At 56.6% G+C, this 26,622-nt stretch overlaps 1 protein-coding gene across 1 annotated transcript in view; it reads left to right on the top strand.

Annotated features, from left to right (window-relative positions):
- Window positions 1-26,622, top strand: part of PTPRN2 (protein tyrosine phosphatase receptor type N2) — a 624,228-nt gene that overhangs the window by 352,262 nt on the left and 245,344 nt on the right. The window contains exon 12 of the mRNA XM_069587259.1: window positions 20,991-21,055. Within this exon, the coding sequence (XP_069443360.1) occupies window positions 20,991-21,055 (65 nt within the window). The remainder of the gene's footprint in view (window positions 1-20,990; window positions 21,056-26,622) is intronic.

Raw genomic sequence — 26,622 nt, 5'->3', positions numbered from 1 at the left:
AGATGGTGGAGGGCAGGGGAGGCTGGCGGGCTGCAGTCCATGGGGTCACGAAGGATCGGACACGACTTAGCAACGGAACAGCAACAACCCTCCGGAGACCCTGTCCTTTGCTCGCCCCAGCATCTTGCAGCAGTCAGAATTCTTGCAATCAGCAGAAGAGCCTGGTGTGAGCCAACCGAGTCCATTCTGAAAGGTGTCGGTCAGCCCAGAGACCCACCTGGAGAGCTGGAACCAGGCCCCACCGCCTGGAGGCACTGGGGCCATGTCCTGGTGCTATGGGCGCTGACGTTTGTGCCTCAGGGTCTAGAGACCCCCTCTTGCAGCAGGCCCCTCAGGCCTCCAAAGTCCTGGCTCCTCTGCTCCCAGCCCCGGTCCAGCAGGAGGGAGGGCAGGGCTGTGCCTGCACCCTCCCGGGGAGAGGGGGAGGAAGCCAAGGTCAGGGTCAGCATCCCGACTCCTGTGCAGGGAACTGGTCTGCCTTTTGCCCAAAGAGGCCTCTAAACACAGGGAGGCAGTAGGGATGTGGGCAACAGAGCCTTCACGTTCCCACAAGCACAGACATTTCATCCACAGGAGCCCAGTCGGCGTGCAGTCCCAGGAGACACGCGCGCCTTCTCCATCTCGCTCACTTCCGTGGCCCTGGCCTCCCTGTGGACGCTCCCGCCCCGGGGAGGTCTGGCCGCGAGGGGCGGCCGAGCAGAGCCCCTGCGGGAAAGCAACGACGTCCTGAGGGCCTCTACGGCCCTGGGTATGCCGCCTTCGTGATCAAATATTAATATATCAGACTCGCTTTAATTGCTGCCATTTGACACACTGCACGCCATGAATATTTTAGGATTGTGGTCAAGTGGGGCTTACGGAAGTGTTTTCAAGGAAGTGCAGACCCCACCACGTGGGCCAGGGGCCAGGCTGTGCACCCCTCTGCAGTCCCCAGAACTCCCCCACAGGGCCCCTGAGGCTCCCTCCGTGGGGCCATCTGGGTTCACCCGGGGTGAAACCGCAGCTGCAACTCCAATGTGAGTCCCTGATTCTCCCCGAGGCTCCTGGAGGCGCAGGGCGTGGGAGCCCCGCACGTTAGCCCTTGTTTGGGGCCGCGGCCCCCGGGCTGAGCCTCTGAGCCTGGATTCAGGCCTGGCCACATGGGTGGGCATGCTGTCCACCTGCCCAGGTGGACGTGGGGGTGATGGTGGGTCCCTGCGGCATGGGTCCAGGGGACGCCTGCATCCAGGCCCTCTGAGGAAGATTGTGTGGGGGGGCAGGGACAGCTCCTTGGGAAGAGGGGTCCAAGGGTTGTGAATAAATGTGTTTAATGAGGTGGGGGGACTACAGATGGGGGATGAGGGAAGGGGCGTTCCAGGGGAAAAGTGGCCGGTCTCGTGGCAGCTCCTTGTGTTTGAGCTCAGGAAACCCTCCAGGGCCTCGACATCAGAGGAGCTGGTGAGGCCCAGAGCCGTCAGGACATTTGTCCTCAGGGACTGGGGGTCCCTCGTATTGGCCTTTGGGTCTCCTGAGCCCATCCAGGGTCCCCCCATGAGGGGGTCCCTGTCAGAGAGGCAGGGGGGAGTGGAATAGGGGCGCCTGGCTGTGGGCTGTTGGGGTGCAGGGGGAGGCCTGTGCTGAAGGCTCTTCCTTGCTTGGGATCTTCAGCCAGCCACCACATCCTATCTCGGTTCTCCGGCCTCTAGGTGGCCGTGGGGCGCCACTTCCTCCTGCTTCACATGCTGGGGCACTCTGGGGACCTGAGAACATGGAACAGCGTCCTCCTCTGGCCGTGAGGACGGGCAGGCTGGTGGAGGGAGAGGTGCTGGGTAAATGGGCCGTAGGTGGTAACAGTAGTCACGCAAGGGCAAAGACAGTTACAGGAAATAAACATGTATCAAATCGACTCGTGTGTGTCACAGACGTACTTGAGAGCTTAGCAAAGCCTCTCTTGATATGCCTTAATTATTGTGCACGTACTGGAAATTATGGCAAAAGGGCAAAGTGTGTTTTGTAGGGAAATAACCCTCTCATCCCTGGGAGAAGGGGCTTATAATTACTCAGAATAAGGGAAATCTGACGAAGAACGCTTCGAATAGCTGCCCGTGTTCTTCCCCTTTTTAAAAACATCACTTCATTTTGTCCTGATTGTTTTAGGTTCGGGTAGGGCGATTAGGTGCTTGTTTCTCGAGGCCTCGACCTGGAGCTGCCGGGAATTCAGGCTCTCCTGCATCAAAAGTCTGCATTCTGACAAGATTGCAGGTGACCCCTGCATGCCCACAGCTCGAGAAGCCCCGTCCAGGGTGACCCGCGGTCCCCATGTGCCCCCCAGGGGGCAGCCACAGAGACGGGTCCTTGCGGCAGCTCCGAGCAGAGCCCGGGCAGGCCCGGATGGTGCAGGGACCACCAGGAGCAGACGTCAGTTGTCTAGACTTACTGGACCTGGAAGGTTCTGGAGAAGATCTAACCCCTGCAGTGAGGTCCGGCCCCCAATGGCTCATGGACGTCGGCGCGTGCCCTTTCGAGCCTCAGCTGCCTTGTTCTCATCACCCAGCGAGTGTGAGGCCCACGCATCCTCGTTCATTGCAGCTGGACGAGCTGAAGGGTAGGGAGTGCAGCTCGGCATCCTGACGCAGGGCTTCTTACCCTGGTGGCACCCTGTACAGCTGGGGCACCTCTCCAGGCCTGGGGAGCCCACACTCATCTTCTTTGGGCTCAGGAAGGCCTGGGGAGCCCACACTCGTCTTCTTGGGGCTCAGGAAGGCCTGGGGAGCCCACACTCGTCTTCTTGGGGCTCAGGAAGGCCTGGGGAGCCCACACTCGTCTTCTTGGGGCTCAGGAAGGCCTGGGGAGCCCACACTCGTCTTCTTGGGGCTCAGGAAGGCCTGGGGAGCCCACACTCGTCTTCTTGGGGCTCAGGAAGGCCTGGGGAGCCCACACTCGTCTTCTTGGGGCTCAGGAAGGCCTGGGGAGCCCACACTCGTCTTCTTTTGGGCTCAGGAACGGAAATGGCCATCATGAGGGGGGACACCTCTGTTGGCTGCGACTCGGGACCACACACGGGGCCTCTAGAGGCCCTCCTGGGATGGGGGTCCCGGGGTCGGAGCCGCGGTCATGGAGGAGCCGCTGCCCGCCCCCCGCCCCCACCGCCCACCCCCACCCCGGGCCGTTCGCCTCGCAGCTTCAATGGAAGAAGACGCCTCTGCGCCGAACCTGGGATTCTTCCTTGCGATGCTTGTCTGAGAGCTCCCCTGTCAGGGAAAAGGAGGACTAACGGGAGGGTGTCCCCCCAGGAAGCCCCCCAGCTTTCCCAACCCTCTCTGTGCTCTGGTCCTGCCCCTGGTGAGGAGGGTCCCTGCCGAGACTGGGGATGCTCTGAGCCCCCCAGCCCCTTTCCAACGTGACCTTTATGACAGGGTTTCCCCCCTCGGGCCACAGGGCCTGAAGAGGTGCCACTGGAGCCAAAACTGTATTCAGATGGTTCACCTTAACCGAGAGGCTGGAGCCCAGTACTTCCACGAGTCAGGGCCCTTTGCAGAAGTGACCGCTTCTCTAAGTTTCTGCATTTCGTCCGTGGTTGAGGGGCTGAGAGTCAGGCCCTCCAAGGTCTGGCTCTGCCCCAGACACTGAGCTCAGATGCTTCAGAACTTGGTCCTGGCCTCAGTCTGGACCAGCTGGACTGCAGGGACGATGTGATGATGTTCTCGGTGGTTCCAGCTGTGTGGGGGGCAGGTCCCGCACCCCCGCCCTCCGCAGAACCGCTGGCCTCCCCAGGGTACAGCCGGCGGCTTGCCTCGCCCACCCCCCAGCCCCACCGGCTCCCGGCCCGGACACACCCTGCTGCTCTTGCCTCAGTCTCAGGCAGTAACGAAGCGCCAGCTGCTCCCACTACACCCACGCCGGCTCATAGGAAGGTTCCCAGTGGCTTATCTGATTTTTATAGCTTGGGGTTAAAGAATTTCCCAGTGGAACTGCTCTAATATTGAGCTCTGCAGCGTGTTGGAATAAAGATGAAAAACCCAGAATGATGTTTTATTTATAGACCCGCATTGAAACACACACCATTTAGGCTGCATTTCACGTGAGGCTCTGGTGACAAATACGCGTGTCCGTCTGAGTCAGCAGTCTCTGGGGTCTTTATTAGCGTCGCTTTGTGGAGAGGGGTTTTAACCGCCAGTGATGGGAGACCCTGGGTCAGCTGGGCCCAGGGCGCCGGTGCTGGTGGCACCACTCATAATGAAGCAGAGCAGAGAGATGTTTGTGAGCGAGGGACCCGAGGATGAGCGTTGCTTGGACTCGGGGACGCAGTCAGCTGAAATATTGAAGATGTTTCCCCACTCGGCTGATGCCAGCACGGCACACACAGGGCATCAGCCCCCTCGCACGGCCCCCGAGGCTCGGAACGAAGGGCGTAGCCCGACGCTGATGCTGCTCCCTGCCCAGGGAGGGGCCCCCCGAGCGGGCACCTGGGCAGCCGTCTTCGGCAAGAGCAGAGGGTCGCGTCGCAGCCAGCACCTGGCCGTGCGCGAGAGTCTTCTCCGGCTCTGCGGGTCATCTCCTCTGCAACCTCAGTTTCCCAGGGGTGACTGGGTGCTGCCCGCCCTGGCCTCTCGTGCAGCAGGACCGTGGCCTAGAGGCCTGTTTTCATCTATGCTGCAGGTCAGCGTGTGCAAGGGCCCCAGGGCACGGGGCAAGGAGTCGGCCGGAACCCAGCCTCTGCAGGGAGCGCCCCCACTGCCCCGTCACCTGCTTTTAAAAAATTAAAAATCCTGTATTTGCGATGTTAGACACCGAACAGCAGTCAGTTGGGGTGGAAAAATAATAATCGCTCTTCAAGTTTCCCCCAAACTTCCCTCTGCGGTGACCATCTTTTTCTGAGAGGACGCCCTTTTCCTGAAGTCCTTGAGATGTTTGAGTGTCTGCCCAGGGCTGTCTGCACTTCACACACCAACAGCTGCCCCCATGTTGGGCTTTCAGGCTGGTTGTCCCCGCTCCCTCAGCATCCCCGCTGTGCACACCCAGCACTGGCTGGCGCACGGGTCGTGCCTGATTATTGATTGAAGCCAGCTTGCAGCAGGGGTCACTCGTCGTGCCGAATGTTCTGTGGGTTTGAGAAGCGTCCGTTGCCGTGTCTCCCCTTTCCGGCGTCCTGTAGAGCCTTTCCCTGCCCTATGGAGCCTCTGTGCTCCGCGGTCCATCCCCCACCCCACCCCGACACCCACTGGTCTTTCTGCTCCATAGTTTTGCTTTCTCCAGAACGTCATGTAGTTGGGATCTGTGCAGCTTTTTCAGACTGGTTTCTTTCGCCTAACGATAGGCATTTACGTTTCCTCCAGATCTTTTCAGGGCTTGATAGCTCATTAGATTTTAGCGCTGAATAATACTCCGTTGTCTGGATGGACCACGGTTCATTTGTCCCTTCACCTTCGGAAGCACATCTTGGTTGCTTCCAAGTTTTAGCATCAGTTGTGAATAAAGCCGCCATCGACATCCCTGTGCAGCCCTGCGTGGATATGGTATTCAGCTCCTTTGGGGGGATATCAAGGAGTGGGATTGCTGGATTGTCTGATAAGATTACGTTCAGTTTTGTAATTGACTGAAAAACTGTCTTCCAGAGTGGCTGTGCGTTCGTACCAAGTCACTTCAGGCATGTCCGATTCTTTGCAAAACCATGGACTGTAGCCCGCCAGGCTCCTCTGTCCATGGATTCTCCAGGCAAGAATTCTGGAGTGGGTTGCCATCTTCTTCAGAGTGGCTGTCCCGTTTTGCGTTTGCACCAGCAGCGGGGGCTCCTGTTACTCCACGTCCTTGTTGGCGTTCGGTGTTGGCAGGCTCACATTTGGCCTTTCTGGCGGGTGTGTGGTGGTGCCTCGCTGCTTTAGTTTGCATTTCCCCGATGATGTGTGACATGGAGCATCTTTTCATAGGTGCTTACTTACCATCTAGCTGCTTTGTTGAGGTCTGTTCAGGTCATTTGCACACTTTTAATTAGGTTGTCTCCTTACTGTTGAGTTTTAAGAGTTCTCTGCATACATTTTTAAGGTACTTGCATGTTTTGTATAGACATACATCCTGTGTCAGATGCGACTTGTGAAATGTCTTCTAGCTTTTCTTTCCGTTCTCTTCAGTGTCTCTTGAAGAAGTTCCTAACTGTAATGAAGTCCCATTTATAGATCATGCTGTCCATGTTGTGTCTAAAACGTCATCCCTGAGCCCAGGTCACCTACGTCTTCTCCTCTGTTACCGTCTAGAGGTTATTTAGTCTTACAATTTACATTTTCTTCTCTCATTGGATTAATTTTCGTAAGAGGTGTGGGTCTGCCCGGACCCACCCTGTGCGCGTGGTCGACGGTTGCCCATGCACCCCCAGTTAGGGGCCGGCCCTCCACCATGAGCTGCCCTGGCCCCTGTGTCTGAGGTCAGCGGCCCCCTCCTGTGCAGCTCTGTAAGTGCAGAGATGAGATGGGCAGTCCTAGAGTGGCCCCACCGGCCCTGTCTGCAGTGTCACGCTGAAGCCAGAAGAGGTCAGCCAGCCGTGGGGCCGTGAGGCCAGTCCCCAGGCTGCCCTCGGCCGCCAGGGGCTCCAGCCCCAACCGCTCACTCCACAGGCTCCCATGCCAGCCGCAGCCCCGAGAGGAGCCGAGCAGGGTCATTCACTCCACAGTGTTCAGAGCTGTTACTGACCCAAACTTGGGTCTGCTCACCCAGCCTAGTAAAGCCGCCCTACTGCCCCTGCGTGATGGTGAAGGAAAGGGCAGCATTATTGCAGGGCCTGGCAAGGAGAATGGGCAGCTCGTGCTTAAAAGGCCTGAAGGCTTTGGGGAAAGATTCTTAAACATCCGGTGCAGGAGAGGGCTTCAAGGTGTGTGAGCAGGTTGTGGGCATCCTCCTGGCTGTTTGGTGGTGACGGGATCGGGGGTCAGCGTTCCCAAACCTCTGCTTCCAGCCCGACTGAGGTCTAGTGCTGGTGGGCAGCTGGCTTCTTCCACCTGGTCAGTAGCTGCAGACAGCTCAAAGGACAGGCTCAGAATATTACCTGCAGCCCTGGAGGAGGAGCCAGAGGCCCTTGGCGTTGCTCGGTGGCTACACTCCTATTATTTTGTCTTGTTTGACTCTTTTCCTTTCTTTCTGCATTTTCTCACTTCTCTTGTTTATTCTTTGACTAAAATTTTCCTGCAGACAAAGGCAGATGGAGCACATGGGGTGGGTCGTCCGTCCCGGGAAGACCTGCTCAGTTTCAGAGCCGCTCTGCTTCTTCAGTCTGGGCCTCGTGCTTATCCTGGAGGAAGTTTCTTTGACAGTCTTTTCTATTTCTTCAGAGTTTCTCTCTTCATACTTGACCAGTTTAGTGATTTATATTTTCTTTCTTCATAGTTCCATTCCTTATGAGTTCTGATATTTTTATATACTAAGTGGTATCATTAGCTTACAACTCTCAAATTTCCGCTGTATCTGTGTTTCTGTTTTATTTTCATTATCAATTTTTAGTAATTCTCGGATTAGGGGTATCTTAACACTGCCATGTTAGACTTCTAGTAAGAGTTTTTGTGTCTTCCTCCCTAAAACCAAGTTCTTGGATTCATTCACCAGTCCTGTTTCCCTTGTATGATTTATTAATTTATAATTTTATTACTTGTCTCTGCTCCTTCCCTCGAGTTTCAGCTATCTCACTGTTGACTCCTTATTCGGATGCCTGGTCTATTGTGTCCTTCATTTCCTACGTGACAGTGGAGGTGGGGGTGGTCCACCCGCCGCGGCACCCCCACGGTTCACACTTGCCGGGACCTCACCATCATCGTTTCCTGTGTGTCCAGTAGCCACAGCTTCGATTTATTCTCTAACCCAAGAGTTATGGAAGAGCGTACTTTCCCGTGCCCAGCTGATTAGAGAGTTTATTCCCTGTTGCTGTTCATGCCTAATTTTATTAGGTTAGGCCTAGAGATGCAAGCTTTTACTCTGGGGGTACCATGAAGGCCTTCTCTGAGACCCAGTATCTTTCCAGTTATGACTTTGATTTTATTCCAGGGAGTCTGCCCAACTGCTCCTGAGCTATTTTTATTAATTGGGTTATTAGGACTCTCTGTGCGCCCCGTGGGGTGGAGACACCAGTTTCGAGTCCGGCTGCTCTTTGCCCGGGGCCAGCGGATGGCACCTGCCCCGGGGGCTGCCCCCAGGGAGTGCTGTGCGGGCAGAGCGCTGGGCTCTGCTCCCGGGCCTCTGAACCGTCAGTCAGAGCTTCCGTCTCTGAGTCTGAGCGGGAGTCTCTTCTTTATTATTTCAGCCTTTTGTTTTATTTCTTGGCACACGCTAGTTCATGAATACTATACCTTCATTGGGGACTTGTAACATTAATATGCGATTACCTTAGTTCACTTAGAAAGGTACACATGGCCTTGATGTTAATGCCGTGACCACTGCTTCGTTTGTTTATGTTTGCCTCATTTTTCTTACTCTTTCTGAACTGCTGTTTTAGATGGGCTTTCTGTAGATAACATATAGTTAGGCCTGAGTGAGAGGATTTGTCCTTGTGTGACTTAACCTCTCTACACCGACTGTCGTGATGAGATAGACATATGATTCTGTTTCATGCTTTCCCTTTCTGTGCTCCCTTCCCGTCTCTTATTTCATTCTGCCATGTAGGTTGTATTGGTTTCATATTGTTCCCAAGTGAGTTGGAGAAGACAGTCACTCTTTTATGTTTTTTAGACTTTTCAAAAACCATTTTGACCTGCATATTTCTAATCATGAACTTCAGGAATCTAGCTAATCCTCCGCTCTTAGGAAGGCACCTGAGGCCCTGTGGCGCCCCCATTTTGTGGCGTGGAGGCCTGACTCGACTTCACGCCCACCTTAGCAAAAGCGTGTCTTTACCACTCGACTTCACGCCCACCTTAGCAAAAGCGTGTCTTTACCAGTGTCTGTGCACCAGCGAGCAAACCACAGTGAAAAGCAGAAGAAAAGCTCCGACAGTGTCTCTGGGGGGAGGCGCCTGCGGGGGCAGGTTAAAGGCCTGATGGCTGAGAGTCGATCAGAAAGATGTGTTGATGAGGGAATGTGGCTGTTTAGATACCTTATAATAAAAACACCTTTGTTAGATTTCACTGAAATTTGCTTTGGGAAAGCCAATTACACAGTGAGATTGGTGGAAAATCTTATTATTATGAGCTCCTAGCCCTTGCTCTACCTGCTTTAATGTCTAGAGATGAACGGCAAGAAGGCAAACCTCCATCTCTCCTGAACACCAGGTCCCTCCTCCCTCATCACTTTTATTGGACTCGCAGTTTGCTGGGACCCACGCATGGAAAATTGTTGAAGATAAACATTGTATTTTAAATTACTGCAGGCAGCCAGGCAGCCTGGAAAAAATCATTTGAACAAATTGAAAACTGAAATGTTGATATCAGATATTAAATTAATGTAAGTGAGATTGAAACAATATCTAATTAAAATAATTTGAAAAATGAGTTGGAAATTGAAGCTGACACAGCTTTTACCAGCTTGTCATTGTCATCGCCGTGCGATGAAGCTCTGTCCCCACCAAAGCCCAGCCTCTCCTGGGAGACCTCAAGGGACACCCGGCAGATAAGAGCCTTTCTACTCAGTCGGGGCTGGAAGGCGAGGCCGGGAGGACCTTCCTTGGGGCCCCACGGCAGGGGCTGGCATCGGGCTGTTGTCCCCAAGGGAGGATGGCTCTAGGAGGCCCACTTGGCACTTGGGACTGAATGTGTTCAGCGCTCCGCTTCACACGGGGCGGTAGGCAGAGGAGGTCGGGTCTGGACTGCGGACTGGAGGCCCGAGCTCCGAGACGCAGGGGCCCTGCGAGCAGGCTCGGGTGCGTCGGCGCTCTGCTCCGGGAGCTGGGAGCGCCCCGTGGTCGGGGCGCCACGGCCGCTCACCGCCTGAGGCCGGGGCGGTGCTGGTGCTGTTCAGGCCTCTCAGCAGCTGCTTGGGACCGTCCGCATCCTCTGCTTGTGAACAAACGGTGACGGGGCGGGAGCCGAGCGCTGCGCTGGAACACATGGTTCTTTCTGATCTCAGTCGTCCTCAGGCCAAAGATGACCAGGGGTCGGGACGGCCTGGCTGAGTGCCCACGGCCTCCCTGAGGGCCTGGAGGGGTGAGGTCCAGGGGTCGGGACGGCCTGGCTGAGTGCCCACGGCCACACTCAGAGCCAGGAGGGGTGACGTCCAGGGGTTAGGACGGCCTGGCTGAGTGCCCACGGCCTCCCTGAGGGCCTGGAGGGGTGACGTCCAGGGGTCAGGATGGCCTGGCTGAGTGCCCACGGCCTCACTGAGAGCCTGGAGGGGTGAGGTCAAGGGGTCAGGACAGCCTGGCTGAGTGCCCTCGGCCTCACTGAGAGCCTGGAGGGATGAGGTCCAGGGATCAGCACGGCCTGGCTGAGTGCCCACGGCCTCACTGAGGGCCTGGAGGGGTGAAGTCCAGCGGTCAGGACCCCCTGGCTGAGTGCCCACGGCCTCACTGAGAGCCGGGAGGGGTGAGGTCCAGGGGTCAGCACGGCCTGGCTGAGTGCCCACGGCCTCACTGAGGGCCTGGAGGGGTGAAGTCCAGGGGTCAGCACAGCCTGGCTGAGTGCCCGCAGCCACACTCAGAGCCTGGAGGGGTGAAGTCCAGGGGTCGGGACAGCCTGGCTGAGTGCCCACGGCCTCACTGAGAGCCTGGAAGGGTGAGGTCCAGCGGTCAGGACGGCCTGGCTGAGTGCCCCCAGCCTCCCTGAGAGCCTGGAGGGATGAGATCCAAGGGTCAGGACGGCCTGGCTGAGTGCCCGTGGCCTCACTGAGAGCCTGGAAGGGTGAGGTCCAGGGGTCAGGACGGCCTGGCTGAGTGCCCGCGGCTTCACTGAGAACCTGGAATGACTCCACCTGTCTCTGAGCCGGCTGCTCTGGGGTTGGTCAGGCCCAGGCAGCTCCCTAATTGTAGAAGAGAGACTCAGGAGCGTGCAGGTTGGGTGGAAGGACCTTGTCCAGACTCTGCATGACATGGAGGGCAGGAGCTACTGGCGCCCCGCCCCACAGCCCACACAGGTGCCCCTGCAGCAGGCCACACGTGACACCGAAGAATCCGAGCATGTAACACGCGTTTACCTGTAGTGATGTTCAGTGTAACATACCCTGGCTCGGGATGATCCCCTGGAGGACGAGAAGGCAGCCTGCTCCGGTGTTCTTACCTGGAAACTGCCATGGACAGAGGATTCTGGTGGGCCGGAGTCCATGGCGTTGCAGAGTCAGACGCAGCTGAGTGAGCACACCCGCCCCCCATTGCCCGTTGCCTGCAGTGGCACGCCTCGTATCTGCCATTCCCACCACTTTGCTCAAAGCCCGCTAACCGGAAGCTGTCAGTGCAGGGGTGGCGGCCTCCCAGAGGGTGGCTGGAGTTTCTCCGCTTCATCGTTGCACCCAGAAAGCCAGGTACTGGGACTAACCCTCGTTCAGAAAGCAACAAAAATGCCAACATGTCAATCTGCAAAGATGGCAAGCACATTAGCGATCTGGCAGACTGAGTGAAGACAGGGAGCTGAGGCGGGAGGCTGGCCTTCACCTTGAGAGGACTTTTCAAAGCAGCGTGCACTTGAACTGCAGCGTCCGTGACCCTGGAGACTGTGGAGGGCAGGAGGAAGACCCAGGGTGGGACTAACCCAGAAGGGTGGTGAGGACCCACACAGGCCGCCGGGGCCACCCAGAGCCACCGGGCGACATGGCCCCCATCCGCTCGGTCTGAGCCCATGTGGTCACCAGGTGTGAGGGTGGTGTGGAGCACGCCCAGCCCCGAGGGAGCAGGCCCAGCCCCGAGGGAGCACTCCCAGCCCCGAGGGAGTACGCCCAGCCCCAGGGAGCAGGCCCAGCCCCGAGGGAGCATGCCCAGCCCCGAGGGAGCACGCCCAGCCCCGAGGGAGCAGGCCCAGCCCCGAGGGAGCACACCCAGCCCCAGGGAGCAGGCCCAGCCCCGAGGGAGCACGCCCAGCCCCAGGGAGCAGGCCCAGCCCCGAGGGAGCACGCCCAGCCCCAGGGAGCAGGCCCAGCCCCGAGGGAGCACTCCCAGCCCCAGGGAGCACGCCCAGCCCCGAGGGAGCACGCCCAGCCCCAGGGAGCAGGCCCAGCCCCGAGGGAGCAGGCCCAGCCCCGAGGGAGCACGCCCAGCCCCGAGGGAGCACGCCCAGCCCCGAGGGAGCACGCCCAGCCCCAGGGAGCACGCCCAGCCCCGAGGGAGCACGCCCAGCCCCGAGGGAGCACGCCCAGCCCCGAGGGAGCACGCCCAGCCCCAGGGAGCACGCCCAGCCCCAGGGAGCAGGCCCAGCCCCGAGGGAGCAGGCCCAGCCCCGAGGGAGCAGGCCCAGCCCCAGGGAGCAGGCCCAGCCCCGAGGGAGCACGCCCAGCCCCAGGGAGCACGCCCAGCCCCAGGGAGCACGCCCAGCCCCGAGGGAGCACGCCCAGCCCCGAGGGAGCACGCCCAGCCCCAGGGAGCACGCCCAGCCCTGAGGGAGCACGCCCAGCCCCGAGGGAGCACGCCCAGCCCCAGGGAGCAGGCCCAGCCCCGAGGGAGCACTCCCAGCCCCGAGGGAGCAGGCCCAGCCCTGAGGGAGCACTCCCAGCCCCAGGGAGCACGCCCAGCCCCGAGGGAGCACGCCCAGCCCCGAGGGAGCACGCCCAGCCCTGAGGGAGCATCCGTCCAGCTGCCCGCCACCTGCTGGCCACAAACCCAAAGCACACATCTCATTTTAAACTCGGGCCCCAACTGAGTGGGCTTCCAGAAGCCTGAAAGAAGGAAGTGCAAATCCTCTGGAGGAACGCCGCTTTTTCTCTGTCCTCAAAGCAGTCCCATAGTTAAAACCTCCAGAAATAGGAATTTCAGAACATGCTGGAGAATAAGACACCATGAGAAAGGTTGCCTGCAAGCACGGTCAGAATGAAACCTCGGACACTGACTAGGAGAATTCCTAGTGAACCCAAGAATCTTAGTCCGTTTGTAGGAATACAAAAGGAAGTTAACACAACCCGAAGATCAAGAGTCTTAATAATGACCAAAGATACTTTTTAAAATGAAAAATACAATTATAGAAATTTTAAACACAGGAGGTGAGTTTAACGCCAGATTAAATCTAGTTGCAGAGGGGATTCACAAACTAAAAGATAGAGTGGACTGAATTATCCAGAATGCAGCCGAGAGAGGGAAAGAAATGGAAAGCATGTAAAGGAAAGAAAGGTAAGCATTCTTGGCAGAAAGTGATCAAGCTTCAGTGTTTGAAGATATAATGGCTAAAGAATCACGTCACTGATGAAAGACATGAATCCTCAGATTCAAGAAGTCTAGTGGAGCGAAAAAGAATTCCACGTGCAGACTCATAACAGAGAAACTGCAGGACACCCGAGACAAAGAGAAGGTCTATCAGTGGCCAAGGAGAGAGACCAGCAACGCAGGGAGGGAAGAGAGCCCGCCTGCGGCTGACCCCTCAGCTGAGAAAGACAAGCAACGCAGGGAGGGAAGAGAGCCCGCCTGCGGCTGACCCCTCAGCAGCTGGGAGGAGACTGGGTGGCAGAAGTGCCGTGCCTGTATCGCTGCAGGGGAATTGCGCCCACCGAGAATTGTACTGGACCTCCCTGGTGACCCAGACAGTAAAGAATCCGCCTGCAAGGCGGGAGACCTGGGTTCCATCCCTGGGAAATTCCATGGACAGAAGAGCCTGGTGGGCTATATAGTCCATGGGGTTGCAAAGAGTCAGACACGTCTTAGCAACTAAATAATAAATACAGCATGAAAGAGAGAGAAACAGTATATATCAAAATACAAATTGTAAAGCTATAATGCTTAATGCATAATAGAAATACCAAAGTATGTTTCAATACCTGGGAGTTTGCATTTAAATCTACAAGTTGAGGGAAATTTATTGTTTTAACTGTGTTAGAAAAGAAAGAAAAATTAAATAACTGAGTCTTTAAGAAGTTAGAAAAAAAAGAACAGAATAAACCCAAGTAAAGTGGAAGGAATGAAATAATAAAGATAGAAGCAGAAATGACTGAAATAGAGAAAAATATAAAATGGAGATATAAAATATAAAAAATGTTTTATAAAAAGCAGAAGTATTTCTTTTTGGAAAAAAAACTGATAAAATCTCCATTGTAAATGGTCAAGATAAAAGAAAAGAAGCAACAACTAAAAGAAGCTTCCCTTGTGTCTCAGCGGGTAAAGAATCTGCCTGCAATTCAGGAGACCTGGGTTTGATCCCTGGGTTGGGAAGATCCCCTGGAGAAGGGAAAGGCTACCCACTCCAGTATTCTGGCCTGGAGAATCCCACAGACTGTTTAGTCCATGGGGTCGCAGAGAGTCAGACACGACTGAGCAACTTTCACTTTCAACTTTCAACTTCATATTGGGAGTCAAAAGTGGAATGTAACTGCAGATGCTTTACTGTATGAAAGGTTAGCAAGAGGGTTGACAGTGTTGTGACTCTTTGCTCAAAAACTTAGATACCATGACCAAAATAAAGAAATAGAAAGGCTGTGTATTGTCACCCTGCTTTTTTAACTCAATATACAGAGGACACCGTGCGAAATGCCTGTCTGGATGAATCACAAGCTGGAATCAAGATGTTTACCTACTAACTTCATTTCTTCTTTGGTTATAGGATTGTTCTTGTTCAGTTGCTAAGTCATGTCTGACCCTTAGAAACTCCATGGACTGCAGCATGCCAGGCTCCTCTGTCCTTCACTATCTCCTAAAGTTTGCTCAAATTAATGTTCATTCAGTCAGTGATGCCATCCAACCATCTCATCTTCTGCCGTCCCCTTCTTCTCCTGCCTTCAACCTTTCCCAGCATCAGGGTCTTTTCCAGTGAGTCAGTTCTTCACATCAGGTGGCCAAAGTATTGGAGCTTCAGCATCAGCGTCAGCATTAGTCCCTCCAATAAATATTCAGGGCTGATTTCCTTTAGGATGGACTGGTTTGTTCTCCTTGCTGTCCAAGGGACTCTCAAGAGTCTTCTCCAACACCACAATTACAAGCATCAATTCTTTGGTGCTCAGCCTTCTTTATAGTTCAAATCTCACATACATACATGGCTACTGGAAAAGCCATAGCTTTGACTAGACAGACCTTTGTTGGCAATGAGATGTCTCTGCCTTTTAATATGCTGTCTAGGTTTGTCATAGCTTTCCTTCCAAGGAGTCTTAATTTCATGACTGTAGTCACCATCCACAGTAATTTTGGAGACCAAGAAAAGAAAATCTGTCACCAGTTTTTCCCTTTCCATTTGCCATGAAGTGATGGGACCAGATGCCATGATCTTACAAGCCAGCTTTTCCCCTCTCCTCTTTCACCCTCATCAAGAGGCTCTTTGGTTCCTCTTCGATTTCTGCCATTAGGGAGGTGTCATCTGCATATCTGAGGTTGATGTTTCTCCCCGCAATCTTGATTCCTCTGTCCTTCCACTCTCTCCTAGAGTTTGCTCAAACTCCATTGAGTCTGTGATGCCATCTAATCATCTCATCCTCTGCCGTCCCCTTCTCCTCCTGCCTCAGTCTTTCCCAGCATCAGGGTCTCTTCCAGTGAGTCAGCTCTTCACATCAGGTAGCCAAAGTATTGGAGCTTCAGCTTCAGCATCAGTCCTTCCAATGAATATTCAGGGTTGATTTCCTTTAGGATTGATTGGTTTGATCTTCCTACAGTCCAAGGGACTCTCAAGAGTCTTCTCCAACACCACAGTTCGAAAACATCAGTTCTTTGGCACTCAGCCTTCTTTATGACCCAACTCTCACATTTGTACTTGGCTACTGGAAAAACCATAGCTTTGACTATACAGACCTTTGTGTAATGATTTAAAGACATACACTTCCTAAATTATAGCATATTTATTTATAAATGTATTTTCTTCCCTTTGTTTCGCAAAATCACTGATAACATTGTTTAAAAAAGATTTTCACAAAATCTATGCACTTCCCAAGTGGTCCAGCGGCTAAGATGCCATCCTCCCAGTGCAGGGGCCCTGGGTTCAATCCTTGCTCAGGGAACCAGATCGCATGTGCCACAACTCAAGGGTTTGCATGTCACAAGACCTGTTGCAGCCAAATAAGTGAGAAACAGCAAAAATCATTTTCAAAAAATCTGTGCATTTCGACAAAAATAATCCAGCTGTAATTGCACACACTGTATAAAATGTGAAACTATTTTCATCAAAATATAAGATACACGTGAAATTGCAAATTAAAATTATATCCCTTCAAAAAGACATTTTAAAAAGTTAAAGTGAACTATTAGTTATAAAATAAAATATAATTAATAAGTAACAAAGCTTTAAATCTAAACTGTTTAAATAAAGCTGAATTTTTATCCTGTTTTTTAAACTGTAATCAAATTGTAGTCATTTTATAAAAATAAAGTGTGGGAAGTTCAACTTCAACATCCATCTAGTTGCCAGTACGATGAGCCGGGGGCCTGATGTGTGACATTCTGCCCAGACAGACAAACAGAGACCGACAGATGCCCTTCCGGTTGCGAAACGCTTCTCGGCCGCGCAGACTGCGTGATGGTCCACAGGGGCCTGCAGAGCTTGCAGAACCGCAAACCAGGGTGCTGGGAAATGAGAGCGGGCTCAGCCCCACAGGCGGGAAGGCTTTGCTTTCTGGCTGCGGGGCAGGATGGACAAGTCAACTAAGGTGTGTCTTCTCCCCCCAGCTCTCTTTCTTGACATGCAGACCCGCCCCAGCTCAAAGGCTTGTGGGGTAGGGATGAGCAGACAGGACAAGCAGGGTTTGGCCCCTCCCCAGGCCTGCAGCTTGGCCAGATGGCCCCTGCTGATGCCCGCACCTGTGCTCGCGCCATGCGGGGCCCCGACCCTTGCCCTGGGGTCTGCAGGTGGACTCGCTGCTGGGGCCCCTGCCTGTGCCTCGCTGGGCCCGAGACAGAGGAGGGGCCCCTCCCAGGGCTGGGCCTCCGTGCGTCCTCGGGCAGGTGACTCGCAGCTCCCCTGGGGCCTGGGGGGACTGCTGCTCACCTGGGCCCCCAACTCAGAGCCGAGGGGGAGGCCAGGCTCCCAGAACTGTGGCATCAACTTTCCTACCAATCCGCCCCCTTCCCAGGCCTAGCTTCGCCCAGCAAGTTCTGAGCAGCTGGCATCTCTAAGGAAAGGTCCAGTCCCTCCCCGGGCTGCTGACCAGAGGCCGTGCCGATCTCAGCAAGGCTGGGGCCGGGGCGGGGGGTCCCGTCAGTGTCCCAGATGCTCTGGGCTGTTCACTTCTGCAAAGGCCGCTGGTGGGAGCTGGGGCAGAGAGACGCGTGTCTCCTCGGGCAGACGAGCACAGGCGTGCGGATCCGCACCCGGGAGCGGCACCTCTGTCTCTGCCAGAAGCCAGCTCGCCTCCCTGAAGCGGCGGGTCCCCCGTCCGCCCGCCGCCCAGCCCCGCTCCCCCACTCCCGCTTTCTAACGGGCACGGCCATTAAGTTGTCCCTGTAGCAATTTAGATCACAGAAGAGACTTCTGCACAGCCTTTCAGGTTAAAATCACGAGGATAAAGAAGGAGGCAAAATTATTCCACTGTAGCTACGTGCTTAATTATATGGAATGCTGCATAAATTGTCAAGTGCGAAGAATTATTCTGATAAATTAAAATACTAATTAAATAGGCTATTGCGGAGTTTTGAGAGCATTGTGGGGTTCTGCTCCTCCAGGTAATTTGCATATCCTTCATCTAGCGAATTTAATTTTAAAGGACTTCTTTTTGTGTTTGGAAACCCTTTTTGTCTCCTGTGAAGATAAGAATGGGCTTTATGCATTGTTCTCGCCTTTATTAAAGCAGCGTCTCCCGGAGTCTCTGCGTCCTGGCCTGCTGGCGCTCACACCCACCAGCGCAGGGTCCATGTTTGGCCATAAAAATAATCCGGAGCCGACGTCCAGCAGGACATCCAGGCCCAGCGGGGCTCCTCTGTCCCCTTGAAAGGCTCCAGCCCCACCTGGGAGTGGAGATGAGCTCCACGCCCTGTGGAGGGTGAAACTCGTCTCCCCTGTGTCTCCAGGGGGAGCTGGGCAGGGGGCACATGGGGGTCAGTTCCCGGGAGCCAGGTCTGGATGCCTGACGGAGCTCAAGGCACACGTCTGGGTGAGGGACACGATGTGTGAACATGCAAGATCCCCTCCACTCGACAGAAGGGACACATGAGACGGAGTCCATGCAGCTGGGCCAGGAAGCCTTGGAGCAAACGGACACAGTGCTGACTGTCTAAGAGCAACGCGGGGAGGACTCAGGATGGCTGAGACCTACAGAGCGTGCTGAAGACCCACAGGCTCCTGGTCCTTTTAGATCAACGTGAGCTACAATAAATGGATGTAAATAAACAACCACAAAAGGGCTCAGCCTAATACAGACGGCACCGTTGACACAGGCTGGAAGAAAGGGACCATCCCAGAGCGTGTGTGCGGCGGCCACCCCACCGGCGAGAAATTTCAAAAGGGAGACAGGCTTTGCTGAAAAGGACTTGGTGCCCAAGGCTGAGGTCACACCAGAACCTGAGACTTGAAGAAGAGGGTTTAAGGCCCTAGACGCACACGCGCCAGCCGCCGAGGGGACACGCGTGCGGCCGGGAGCCGCACTGCCTGGGAGGCTTCTCGGCTGAGAGCGGGAAGACGCGGGCGGTTCTCGGAGGACTCCCACTCCAGGCGGCGCCTCGGGCACTGCTGCCCTCTGGCTGAGGCTGGAGGTGGGCTGGAGGTGGCCCCGGAGTCCAACTCAAGGCAGCATGATTTGGGACTCTAGCTCGAGTCGTTCGGAGAAGGTGCCCGTGGCCTCCGGAGGCCCCTGTGAGCATCCCGGCAAAGGCGAAAGAGCCTGTCGGGGAGGGGGTGGGCAGCCTCAGGGGGGCACTGGTGGCTCATGCTGTTCTTGGACAACGAGACAGAAGTGGGTGGTGTGGGGTGTTTGGGGCAGACTCACCACTCGCTGAACCACGGCTGCCACAGAACAGAGTCTGTGGGTTAGCATGAAGCTGACCGAAGGTGGCTGGCCCTCCCCGCAGGGTGCCGCTTCAGGATATGCCGTGTGCACGTGCGCGCCCGTGTGTGTGTGTGTGTGTGTGTGTGTGTGTGTGCGCGCGCCTGTGCACGTGCGCTTATTTGGACGAGGCCCACTTACGGAGGGGTGTTAACACCCTGCAGGGTGTGAGGGCCACAGCAGGATCGGAGGATGGAGCAGACTCTGCAAATGAGAAGAGAGCAGGGGCAGATGCGCGTCCTGACCCAGGAGGCAGGGATGGGCCCCTGCCGAGCAGGGGACGCTCCTGGGGCTTCTGTGGGTGGTGATGGACTGTCCGGAGAGGTGGGGATCCCTCCGGCCGATGCTGGGGGGACTGGGCCACATCCAGCCCCTCCCAGCAGACCCTGGATGTTCTGGCTGCCTGCAGGACACACTGGACCCAGCATTTTGTCTGTCCCACCTGTTTGGTTTTTCCGGGACGGCCCCCTTGAGTGCTGTGTCCGTTCCCAGTGAAAATCGTTTAGAGCAGAACCAACCCTTTGTCAGCGCGAGGCTGAGTTCCCAGGCTCCCTGGCTGGCCCCCTGAGAGGTGGGCAGCTGGGGGAGCTCTCCGCGGGCACACTTGAGGATGGCGAGGATCCTTGGCGGCTGAGCCTCAGGAGTCCCCCCCGGCCTTTCCTGGCAGGTGTGCGGACCCCTGGCTGGGTACATGCAAGCTCCCTGCCCGGCTGGCTTTTCACCCTGCGCCTGGAACGCCTGTCCCTTCTCGGCAGCGATAGTGGAGCACGTCTAATTCCATCTTCAGTGCTTTGTGTCCTCAGCCTATTGAAGACTCACTATTATCCCCCCAAAGTAGCCTGTCATTCAGTAAAATGCCTCCTTTGTTCGCAGCAGAACATTAAAATCAATTGCTTTATACCCTATCTCTTAAAGAATATCCTCCACTCAAGGCTTACCTTTGAGCCGCTGCCCCCTCACCACCCTGCCACCCCCTCCCCAGCTTAGAGCCTCTTAAAGTGCTGTGCAGTAACCCCTGGGTTTGTGTCTGACTCCCCCAGGGCTCCCATAATTACCTAAATGTAAGAAATAACATTCATTTGTTCAAAGGAAAACTTTCTGCCAGACAAGGAGAGGGCCCCGGAGGCTGGGGAGGTGGCTAGGGCAGGCTCTGTGTGTATCCCTCTGAAAGATATAATTCCATCCCCTAAGATGCACGGAGGTGTTTCACAATAAGAGTGAAAGTAATTGTTGTTTTGCTATCTCATTCTGCATTAATCACAACTGCAATGCACTCTTCCTTCTTAGGGTTTGCAATAAAATTCTATTTCTTCTGGTTTTCATTTCCAAAATGACATGGGCTTTATCCGAAAGAATATTCCCGCAGAATCATAAGCCAAGGTCAATTGCCTTGTGACACACTCCCTCTCCAGGAGGTGGGGACCGCGCGCCTGCCGTGCTGGTGTTGGGATTAACTGGGCTTCGTCTCCGGCGGCTAATTGTTTCCAGGGCCCATTCCACTTGGTCTGATACGGAGGGTAATTCATTCTCTGAGAGTCTTGCTCATTCTAAGTCAGGAGCAAACTAGGACAAGGGTAGTGCTGGAGATTGGTCCTTACAGGATGTTCTGCCAGGGGTAGGAGCCAGAGAGGGCAGACAGCCCTGGGAGCGGGTGAGGAAGGCTCAGTCGGGGCCCCGGCTGGTGAGTCTGTCTGTGAACACAAGCCCCCAATAATTACACACCTGCAACCCGCCTGTCGTGCAAACCAAGCTTCCGGGCGGCAGGCCTGCCTCCCGTCTCTTGTCCAGGCTCCATAGGATGCTGTGAATTTCCTACGAGGATGGTTTATGGGAGGGACCCACGTCCTGCGCTGGGTGGGGAGCCCCCTGCCCAGGTCTCCACCGCAGGCTCCTCCACAGCTAGCCGTCCACAGCTAACCAGGCAGGCAGTGACTGTGGGGCTGGGTGGTAGGGGGTGCTCAGGTGTCTGGAGAGCGCTCTTCTCTCCTCGCTGACCTCTTGTCTCTCCATCTCTCCCGCAGCCGACAACAAGGAGAAACTGCAGACCATGTCTGGGCTGAGAGTTCTTCAGGCCGGAGTCGGCTCGGTGAGTGACTGCGAGGCCGGCACCTGGCAGGCCCTGGCCGGGCCTCAGTCGCGCCGTGCGGGGTCGGAGCGGAGGCCGGAGGGCAGGCCGGGCTGGTCTTCCGGTCGGGCGGGGCGGTGCTCACGTTTGGTGCCCGGCTTGTGTGACGCTGTTTGGTTGCCTTTGAAACTGTGCTCGGTGTCTCCCCGAGGAAACGCTGGAGCCTCTGGGAGTGCAGTCTCCCTTCTTCCAGTGACTCGGGTGTGAGGCCTGCAGCGGGAAGGTTGTTCTCGTCTTCCCGTGGGAGGGACCCTTCAGTCTCCCTAGTTACAGACCCCGTGGGGCAGGGCGGAGAGAGCCGGGCGCCTGCGCGCAGAAGTAACACCCTCGGAGGGCTCGAGTCCCAGCATCGCCGCGCCGGCCACATAAATAGGCACTCGACTGAGCCCTCCATCGGCAATTAGAGCCGAAGGCGCTCAGCCCCGGAGCCCTGGCGCAGGCCGAGCCGATCGCGGGCAGTTAATGAAGCGTGCGCTGTGCGCCGCCCTGGGGTGCTTGTCCCCGTCGTGAGTCAGCGGGCCCGCAGCCAGTCTGTGCGCGCGCATCTGAAATCCCTGATTTCACGCCCGCCGCGACAGTAATTAACCGTTAAGGGCGCTTATTTACCCGCTCCTGGCTCGGGGCGAGATGCCTCCACGTGGCCACTCAGAGGCCCGCCGGAGTCCTGGCTCTTGAAATAGGAACGTATTTAGCAGCTGCTTCAGCACAGAGGCAGGCTCTGTGCTCCACAGACGCCGGGCAGGGCACCTTGCGGGGGGCCTGCCTCGAAGTCCTTGTGTCCCCAACCTTGGCGATCGGTGACAGGGAGGGGATGCTAGGGGTCTGTGGGCCCCCAAAACCATCTGTAACCCTCGGGGGTGCAGTGACCACTGGCTGGAAGGCAGAGGGTTCGTAGGACCCGGGCCCAGATGGGAGGTTCTGATCCGCGGCTCCCAGTCTCTGCAGGGCGTTCTTCCTGCTGGAGGTGCCTGATGCCCCGCAGTGAAGCGGGCCCAGACCGACTCGTGTGAGGGCCCTGAGCGTTGGGGGTCATAGGCTGCTCAGGTTCTGGGCCCCTCCCTCCTGAGCGGTGGGTGGAGCGTGTTCCTTGGAGGTAGCAGACCGCCCTGGATGGGGGGAGGGGAGGAAGGACCCAGGCGGGGGTGCGGAGCCAGGGGCTGCTGTGGTTCTGGGCGGGTGGCGGGGAGCTGCGACCTTGCGGACTCTTCTGACTAGAGGTCATAGGGACAGGTCTCAGAAGAGGGCACTGGCCAACGCCCCCTGCTCCTGGTCTGGCTGGGCACACACCCAGCTTGCACGCAGGGCCGCTTGTCTGTGATCTGACGCCCGCGTCACTGATCGGAGACCCGCCCCGCCCCCTGGCCCGCCGCCTCTGAACCGCGGGCCCCCACGCCGCATCCTGCCCTCGCGCTCTCCCACACAGCCGCTGCTCCCTGGCTCCTCCTGTCGGCACAAACGCGTGCACCGACGTGTCCAGCTCATACAGTGAAAGCTCCCTGGACGCCAGTCTCTCGGCACGCTGGCCTTCTCGCCTCCCTGCCGCTCGCTGCCTCCTCCTTCCCAAAACCACCCCCAAATGTGCAAAGGCGTCTGGACGCCTGGCGCTGGCAGGTCAGCACCTGCTCACTCCTATACCCGGCCCGGCCCGGCCCCCAGCGTCCCCCGGATGGTCCACATCTGTGGCCCCGGGAGCTCAGTGGTCAGCAGCAGCGGTCACTGTCCTGAGCGTGGCCTCTGGTCCTCCTGTCCTGCCTGCCTGGCCTCCTCCTGAAGCCAGCTGCACTGAGGGGTCTTCCTGTGGGGTCTGTGTGTCCCTGGGGGTCTCCCTAAGGCCACAACCCTTACGTCATCCTGTGACGATGACCCCACCTGGCCCGTTCTCCACGCTCCTAACTTTCTGTCCTTGGAGACCAGCAAGGAGTCCCCAAGGCTGGGTGAAGCAAGGACCCTAAAGCTCTCCCCACACACACACCTGCCCCTGCCCCAGACCCCAGCTCATGGCAGAAATTGGTGACGTGCTTTCTGGGGCCTGGGGGACCCCACAAGGTGAGCCCGAGTCGCTGGTGGCTTGTCTGCAGAGATGACAACCTACACTCACAGGAGAGCCCCTGCCCATTTCTGGGTGCCCTTCCACTAGCTGGCAGGGGTCCCGCCTGGACGGTGGGGGTGCAGGGCAGAGCAGACCGCAGCCCCACAGCACTGCTCCTGCGTCTTTGTCCTTGCTTGCTTCCTCTCTGCTCCTCAAGCGGCCAGAAGCCTGACCTCACCCTCCCCAGGGGCAGGAAATGGCCACATCCCAGACCGTGTGTTCCATCCAGGGGCTGAAGTGTGGCTGCGGGTGGCCCTCCTCCCCTGACTCTCCCCGAGTCGCCCATGTCTTCCCAGGGCCCCGGGTTTCCGCGGCCACGGGGCTCTCTGAGCCCGGCTCCCAGGCCCCGTCCTTTTTCCTCTGCAGAGGCAGTGCCGCCGTCACCTTTGGGGTTGTCTGAGGTCATTCTGATGGGCCCTCAGGCCTGGAACCGAGGTCCCATGTAGTCTGCCGGATAGAGGGAAGGGGGTGTGCGTGCGTGGGGTGGGCCCCGGGTCGTGGGAACGGGCGCAGGAGGGGCAAGTGGAGATATGTGTAAGAAGCTAGTGTTTCTTTTTCTAATTTTAATTGGCTCATGCAGTGTTGAGCCTGACTTTGATGCTTCTGATTTTCCTTGAAATGTATTTGATATGAATGTCTCTGCTCATTCCTGACTCTGGAAAGTGGAGTCTTGATTCCTAGAAATCTGCCAACATTTACGGGATGTAAATGCTGATTCAACATGCGATGACAGATAGCGGAATTAACGCCTTTTAAGCCAAATGGAAATATCTCAAAACAAAATTTAAAGACAATGAACAGATTAGAGGGGATGCACGCGTTCCTGATAGATTGGTGGTATTTTGACATTTTTCAAAATCCAGTTTCTGTTGTCTTGAATGTCTTCATATTTTTTCAAGTGAATAAAGTCATGGTTTTTTTCCAAGGGAAAATTATGATATTACCAAGAAAAAAAACTCAAACACTTGGAAGAAAAATCGTCTAGATGACTGTCTGCAGGCCAGCGTTTCTGTGAGAGTGGCTCGCGTGGTGTGTCTGAAGTAACCCGGGGCTTCCTGGTTCTCTAGAGTGTCGTAAATGCAGTGCGATTAGCAATGTGCCTGCCTGCGTTTCAGCGGGGCCCGGCGCGGACGCCCTGGTGTAGCCCCGCACGCGGCCTTGGGGCAGAGCCAGGCGGGAGGGAGGGCTGCCTCCTCGCTGGTGGTGAGAAGAGGAGGAGGGGTTCTCCCGCACCCACTGCGGGCCCCCCGCCCTGAAAGTTAAACTGACAAGGGCGCGCAGAAGCAAAGCAGCACGCTCACTTGATCTGAGTTTCCCGCGGTGCGTGGGGAGAGAAGCCCACGTTTGTGGGTGGACCAGCTGCCTTCTGCTGGGTCAGGGGCCGGGGGTGCGGACACCAGGTGGGTCTCTGCAGAGGGCATCTCTTCTGGAGGGTCTGGGCCTGCCTCAGGGAGAAGGGGTGGGTGAGGCTGGAGCCGCCCTCGGCCACGGGGGCGTGTCCTGGTCCCCCACTCGTCCTTGAGAGGGTGCACGTGGTTTTGGGGGTGTCTCAGAGCCTGGGCTCTGGGAGCTCTGCGGGGCAGGGCAGGCAGCCGTCCACTCCCCAGTTCAGCCCAGCTGTACTTCCTTCCCGTTGGTCACTGTTCCGGCTCCTGGGTAAGATTTTTGTCCAGAGAAAGGATTCTGCGGCCAAGCACGAGTCGGTCTCCGCAGACCCTGAGAGGCTGTGAAGCTGTGGTCGTGCTCCTTCCCCGATGACTTAATGTGACTCAGCTGTGTGCTATGTGTGCTGGCGGGTGTGTGCGGTTGCCCACAGTCATCGCAGCAGGCCGAGCGGGTGGCGCGGGGACACGCCATGGTCATTTGAGGAACGGCGTAGTTTCCCCCAGAAGCGCCCCCAGCGTTGCCCGTCTGTGGAAGGACGTGGCTGTTTCAGTGGCTGTCGGGAAAGCTCAAGGTGCAGGGAGTCTCTGAGAGGAACTGGGTATTGCTCAGCAGCCAGACAACGGCAGCCCGGCCGGCCCGGGGCATGGAGACCCTCGGGGTGGGGGGGTAGTGTTGAGCCGAGTCCCCCGGGACCCTGCGGCCAGTCCACTTGGACTTGGGGATGGATTGATGTTGACAGCCCTTGCCAAGGTGGGAAGAAGGCACGTGGGGCCAACCCACTGCCCTGAGAAGATGGTGGGGACAGAGCCCCGTGTGGGCCCCAGGCCATGAGGAAGCTGTCACCCCCAGGGGTCACTTTTCACGTGTGAATGGAATGGCACTTCATCACGCTTAGTAAACACCCACAGGTGTGCAATCAGTACTCACAGGTGCACAGGCAGTACCCACAGATGTGCAGGCAGTACCCGGAGGTGTGCAGTCAGTACCCACAGGTGCACGGTCAGTACCCACAGGTGCACAGGCAGTACCCACAGGTGTGCAGGCAGTACCCGCAGGTGTGCAGGCGGTACCCACAGATGTGCAGTCAGTACCCAGAGGTGTGCAGTCAGTACCCACAGGTGCACAGGCAGTACCCACAGGTGTGCAGTCAGTACTCACAGGTGCATGGTCAGTACCCACAGGTGCACAGGCAGTACCCGCAGGTGTGCAGGCGGTACCCACAGGTGTGCAGTCAGTACCCGGAGGTGTGCAGTCAGTACCCACAGGTGCATGGTCAGTACCCACAGGTGTGCAGGCGGTACCCACATGTGCACAGTCAGTACCCACAGGTGCACAGTCAATACCCACAGGTGCATGGTCAGTACCCACAGGTGCACAGGCACTGCCCACAGGTGTGCAGGTGGTACCCACATGTGCATGGTCAGTACCCGGAGGTGTGCAGTCAGTACCCACAGGTGTGCAGGCAGTACCCACAGGTGCATGGTCAGTACCCACAGGTGTGCAGTCAGTACCCACAGGTGCATGGTCAGTACCCACAGGTGTGCAGGCGGTACCCACATGTGCACAGTCAGTACCCACAGGTGCACAGTCAATACCCACAGGTGCATGGTCAGTACCCACAGGTGCATGGTCAGTACTCACAGTGGCAAGATGCTCATCACAGCAATGCCTCGTGGCTGTGCCGCCTGGGGACGGCTCTCTGGGGGATAAATTCATGGTGATGCAGGAAGCCCCATGGCAGCTGTGGGGGTGGGGACATGGCAGAGGACCCTGGAGTGTGGAGCCTGCGGACACACTGGGGACGTCCCAGCCTGATCTGAAGCCTCATCCTTGGATGTGGTTTCAGAGTGGCTGGTGGGTAATAGTCTCAGATCTTTAACAGAGATCAGAAGTGCTACCAGTTCCACTGGACTCAGGAAGCTGCAGGACAGTGGGAATCTGACACTTTAAGAAGGTCCTCAGTCTCAGTGAGTCCTCACACCCCCAGAAACTTGTCTTATGAGGATAATGCACCAGGTGAGAAAATGAAGGGCTTCCCTTGTGGCTCAGCTGG

The sequence above is a fragment of the Ovis canadensis genome, chromosome 4 (genome assembly GCF_042477335.2).
Source record: "Ovis canadensis isolate MfBH-ARS-UI-01 breed Bighorn chromosome 4, ARS-UI_OviCan_v2, whole genome shotgun sequence".
Taxonomy (NCBI): domain Eukaryota; kingdom Metazoa; phylum Chordata; class Mammalia; order Artiodactyla; family Bovidae; genus Ovis; species Ovis canadensis.
This window is presented reverse-complemented; position numbering and strand designations above follow the sequence as displayed.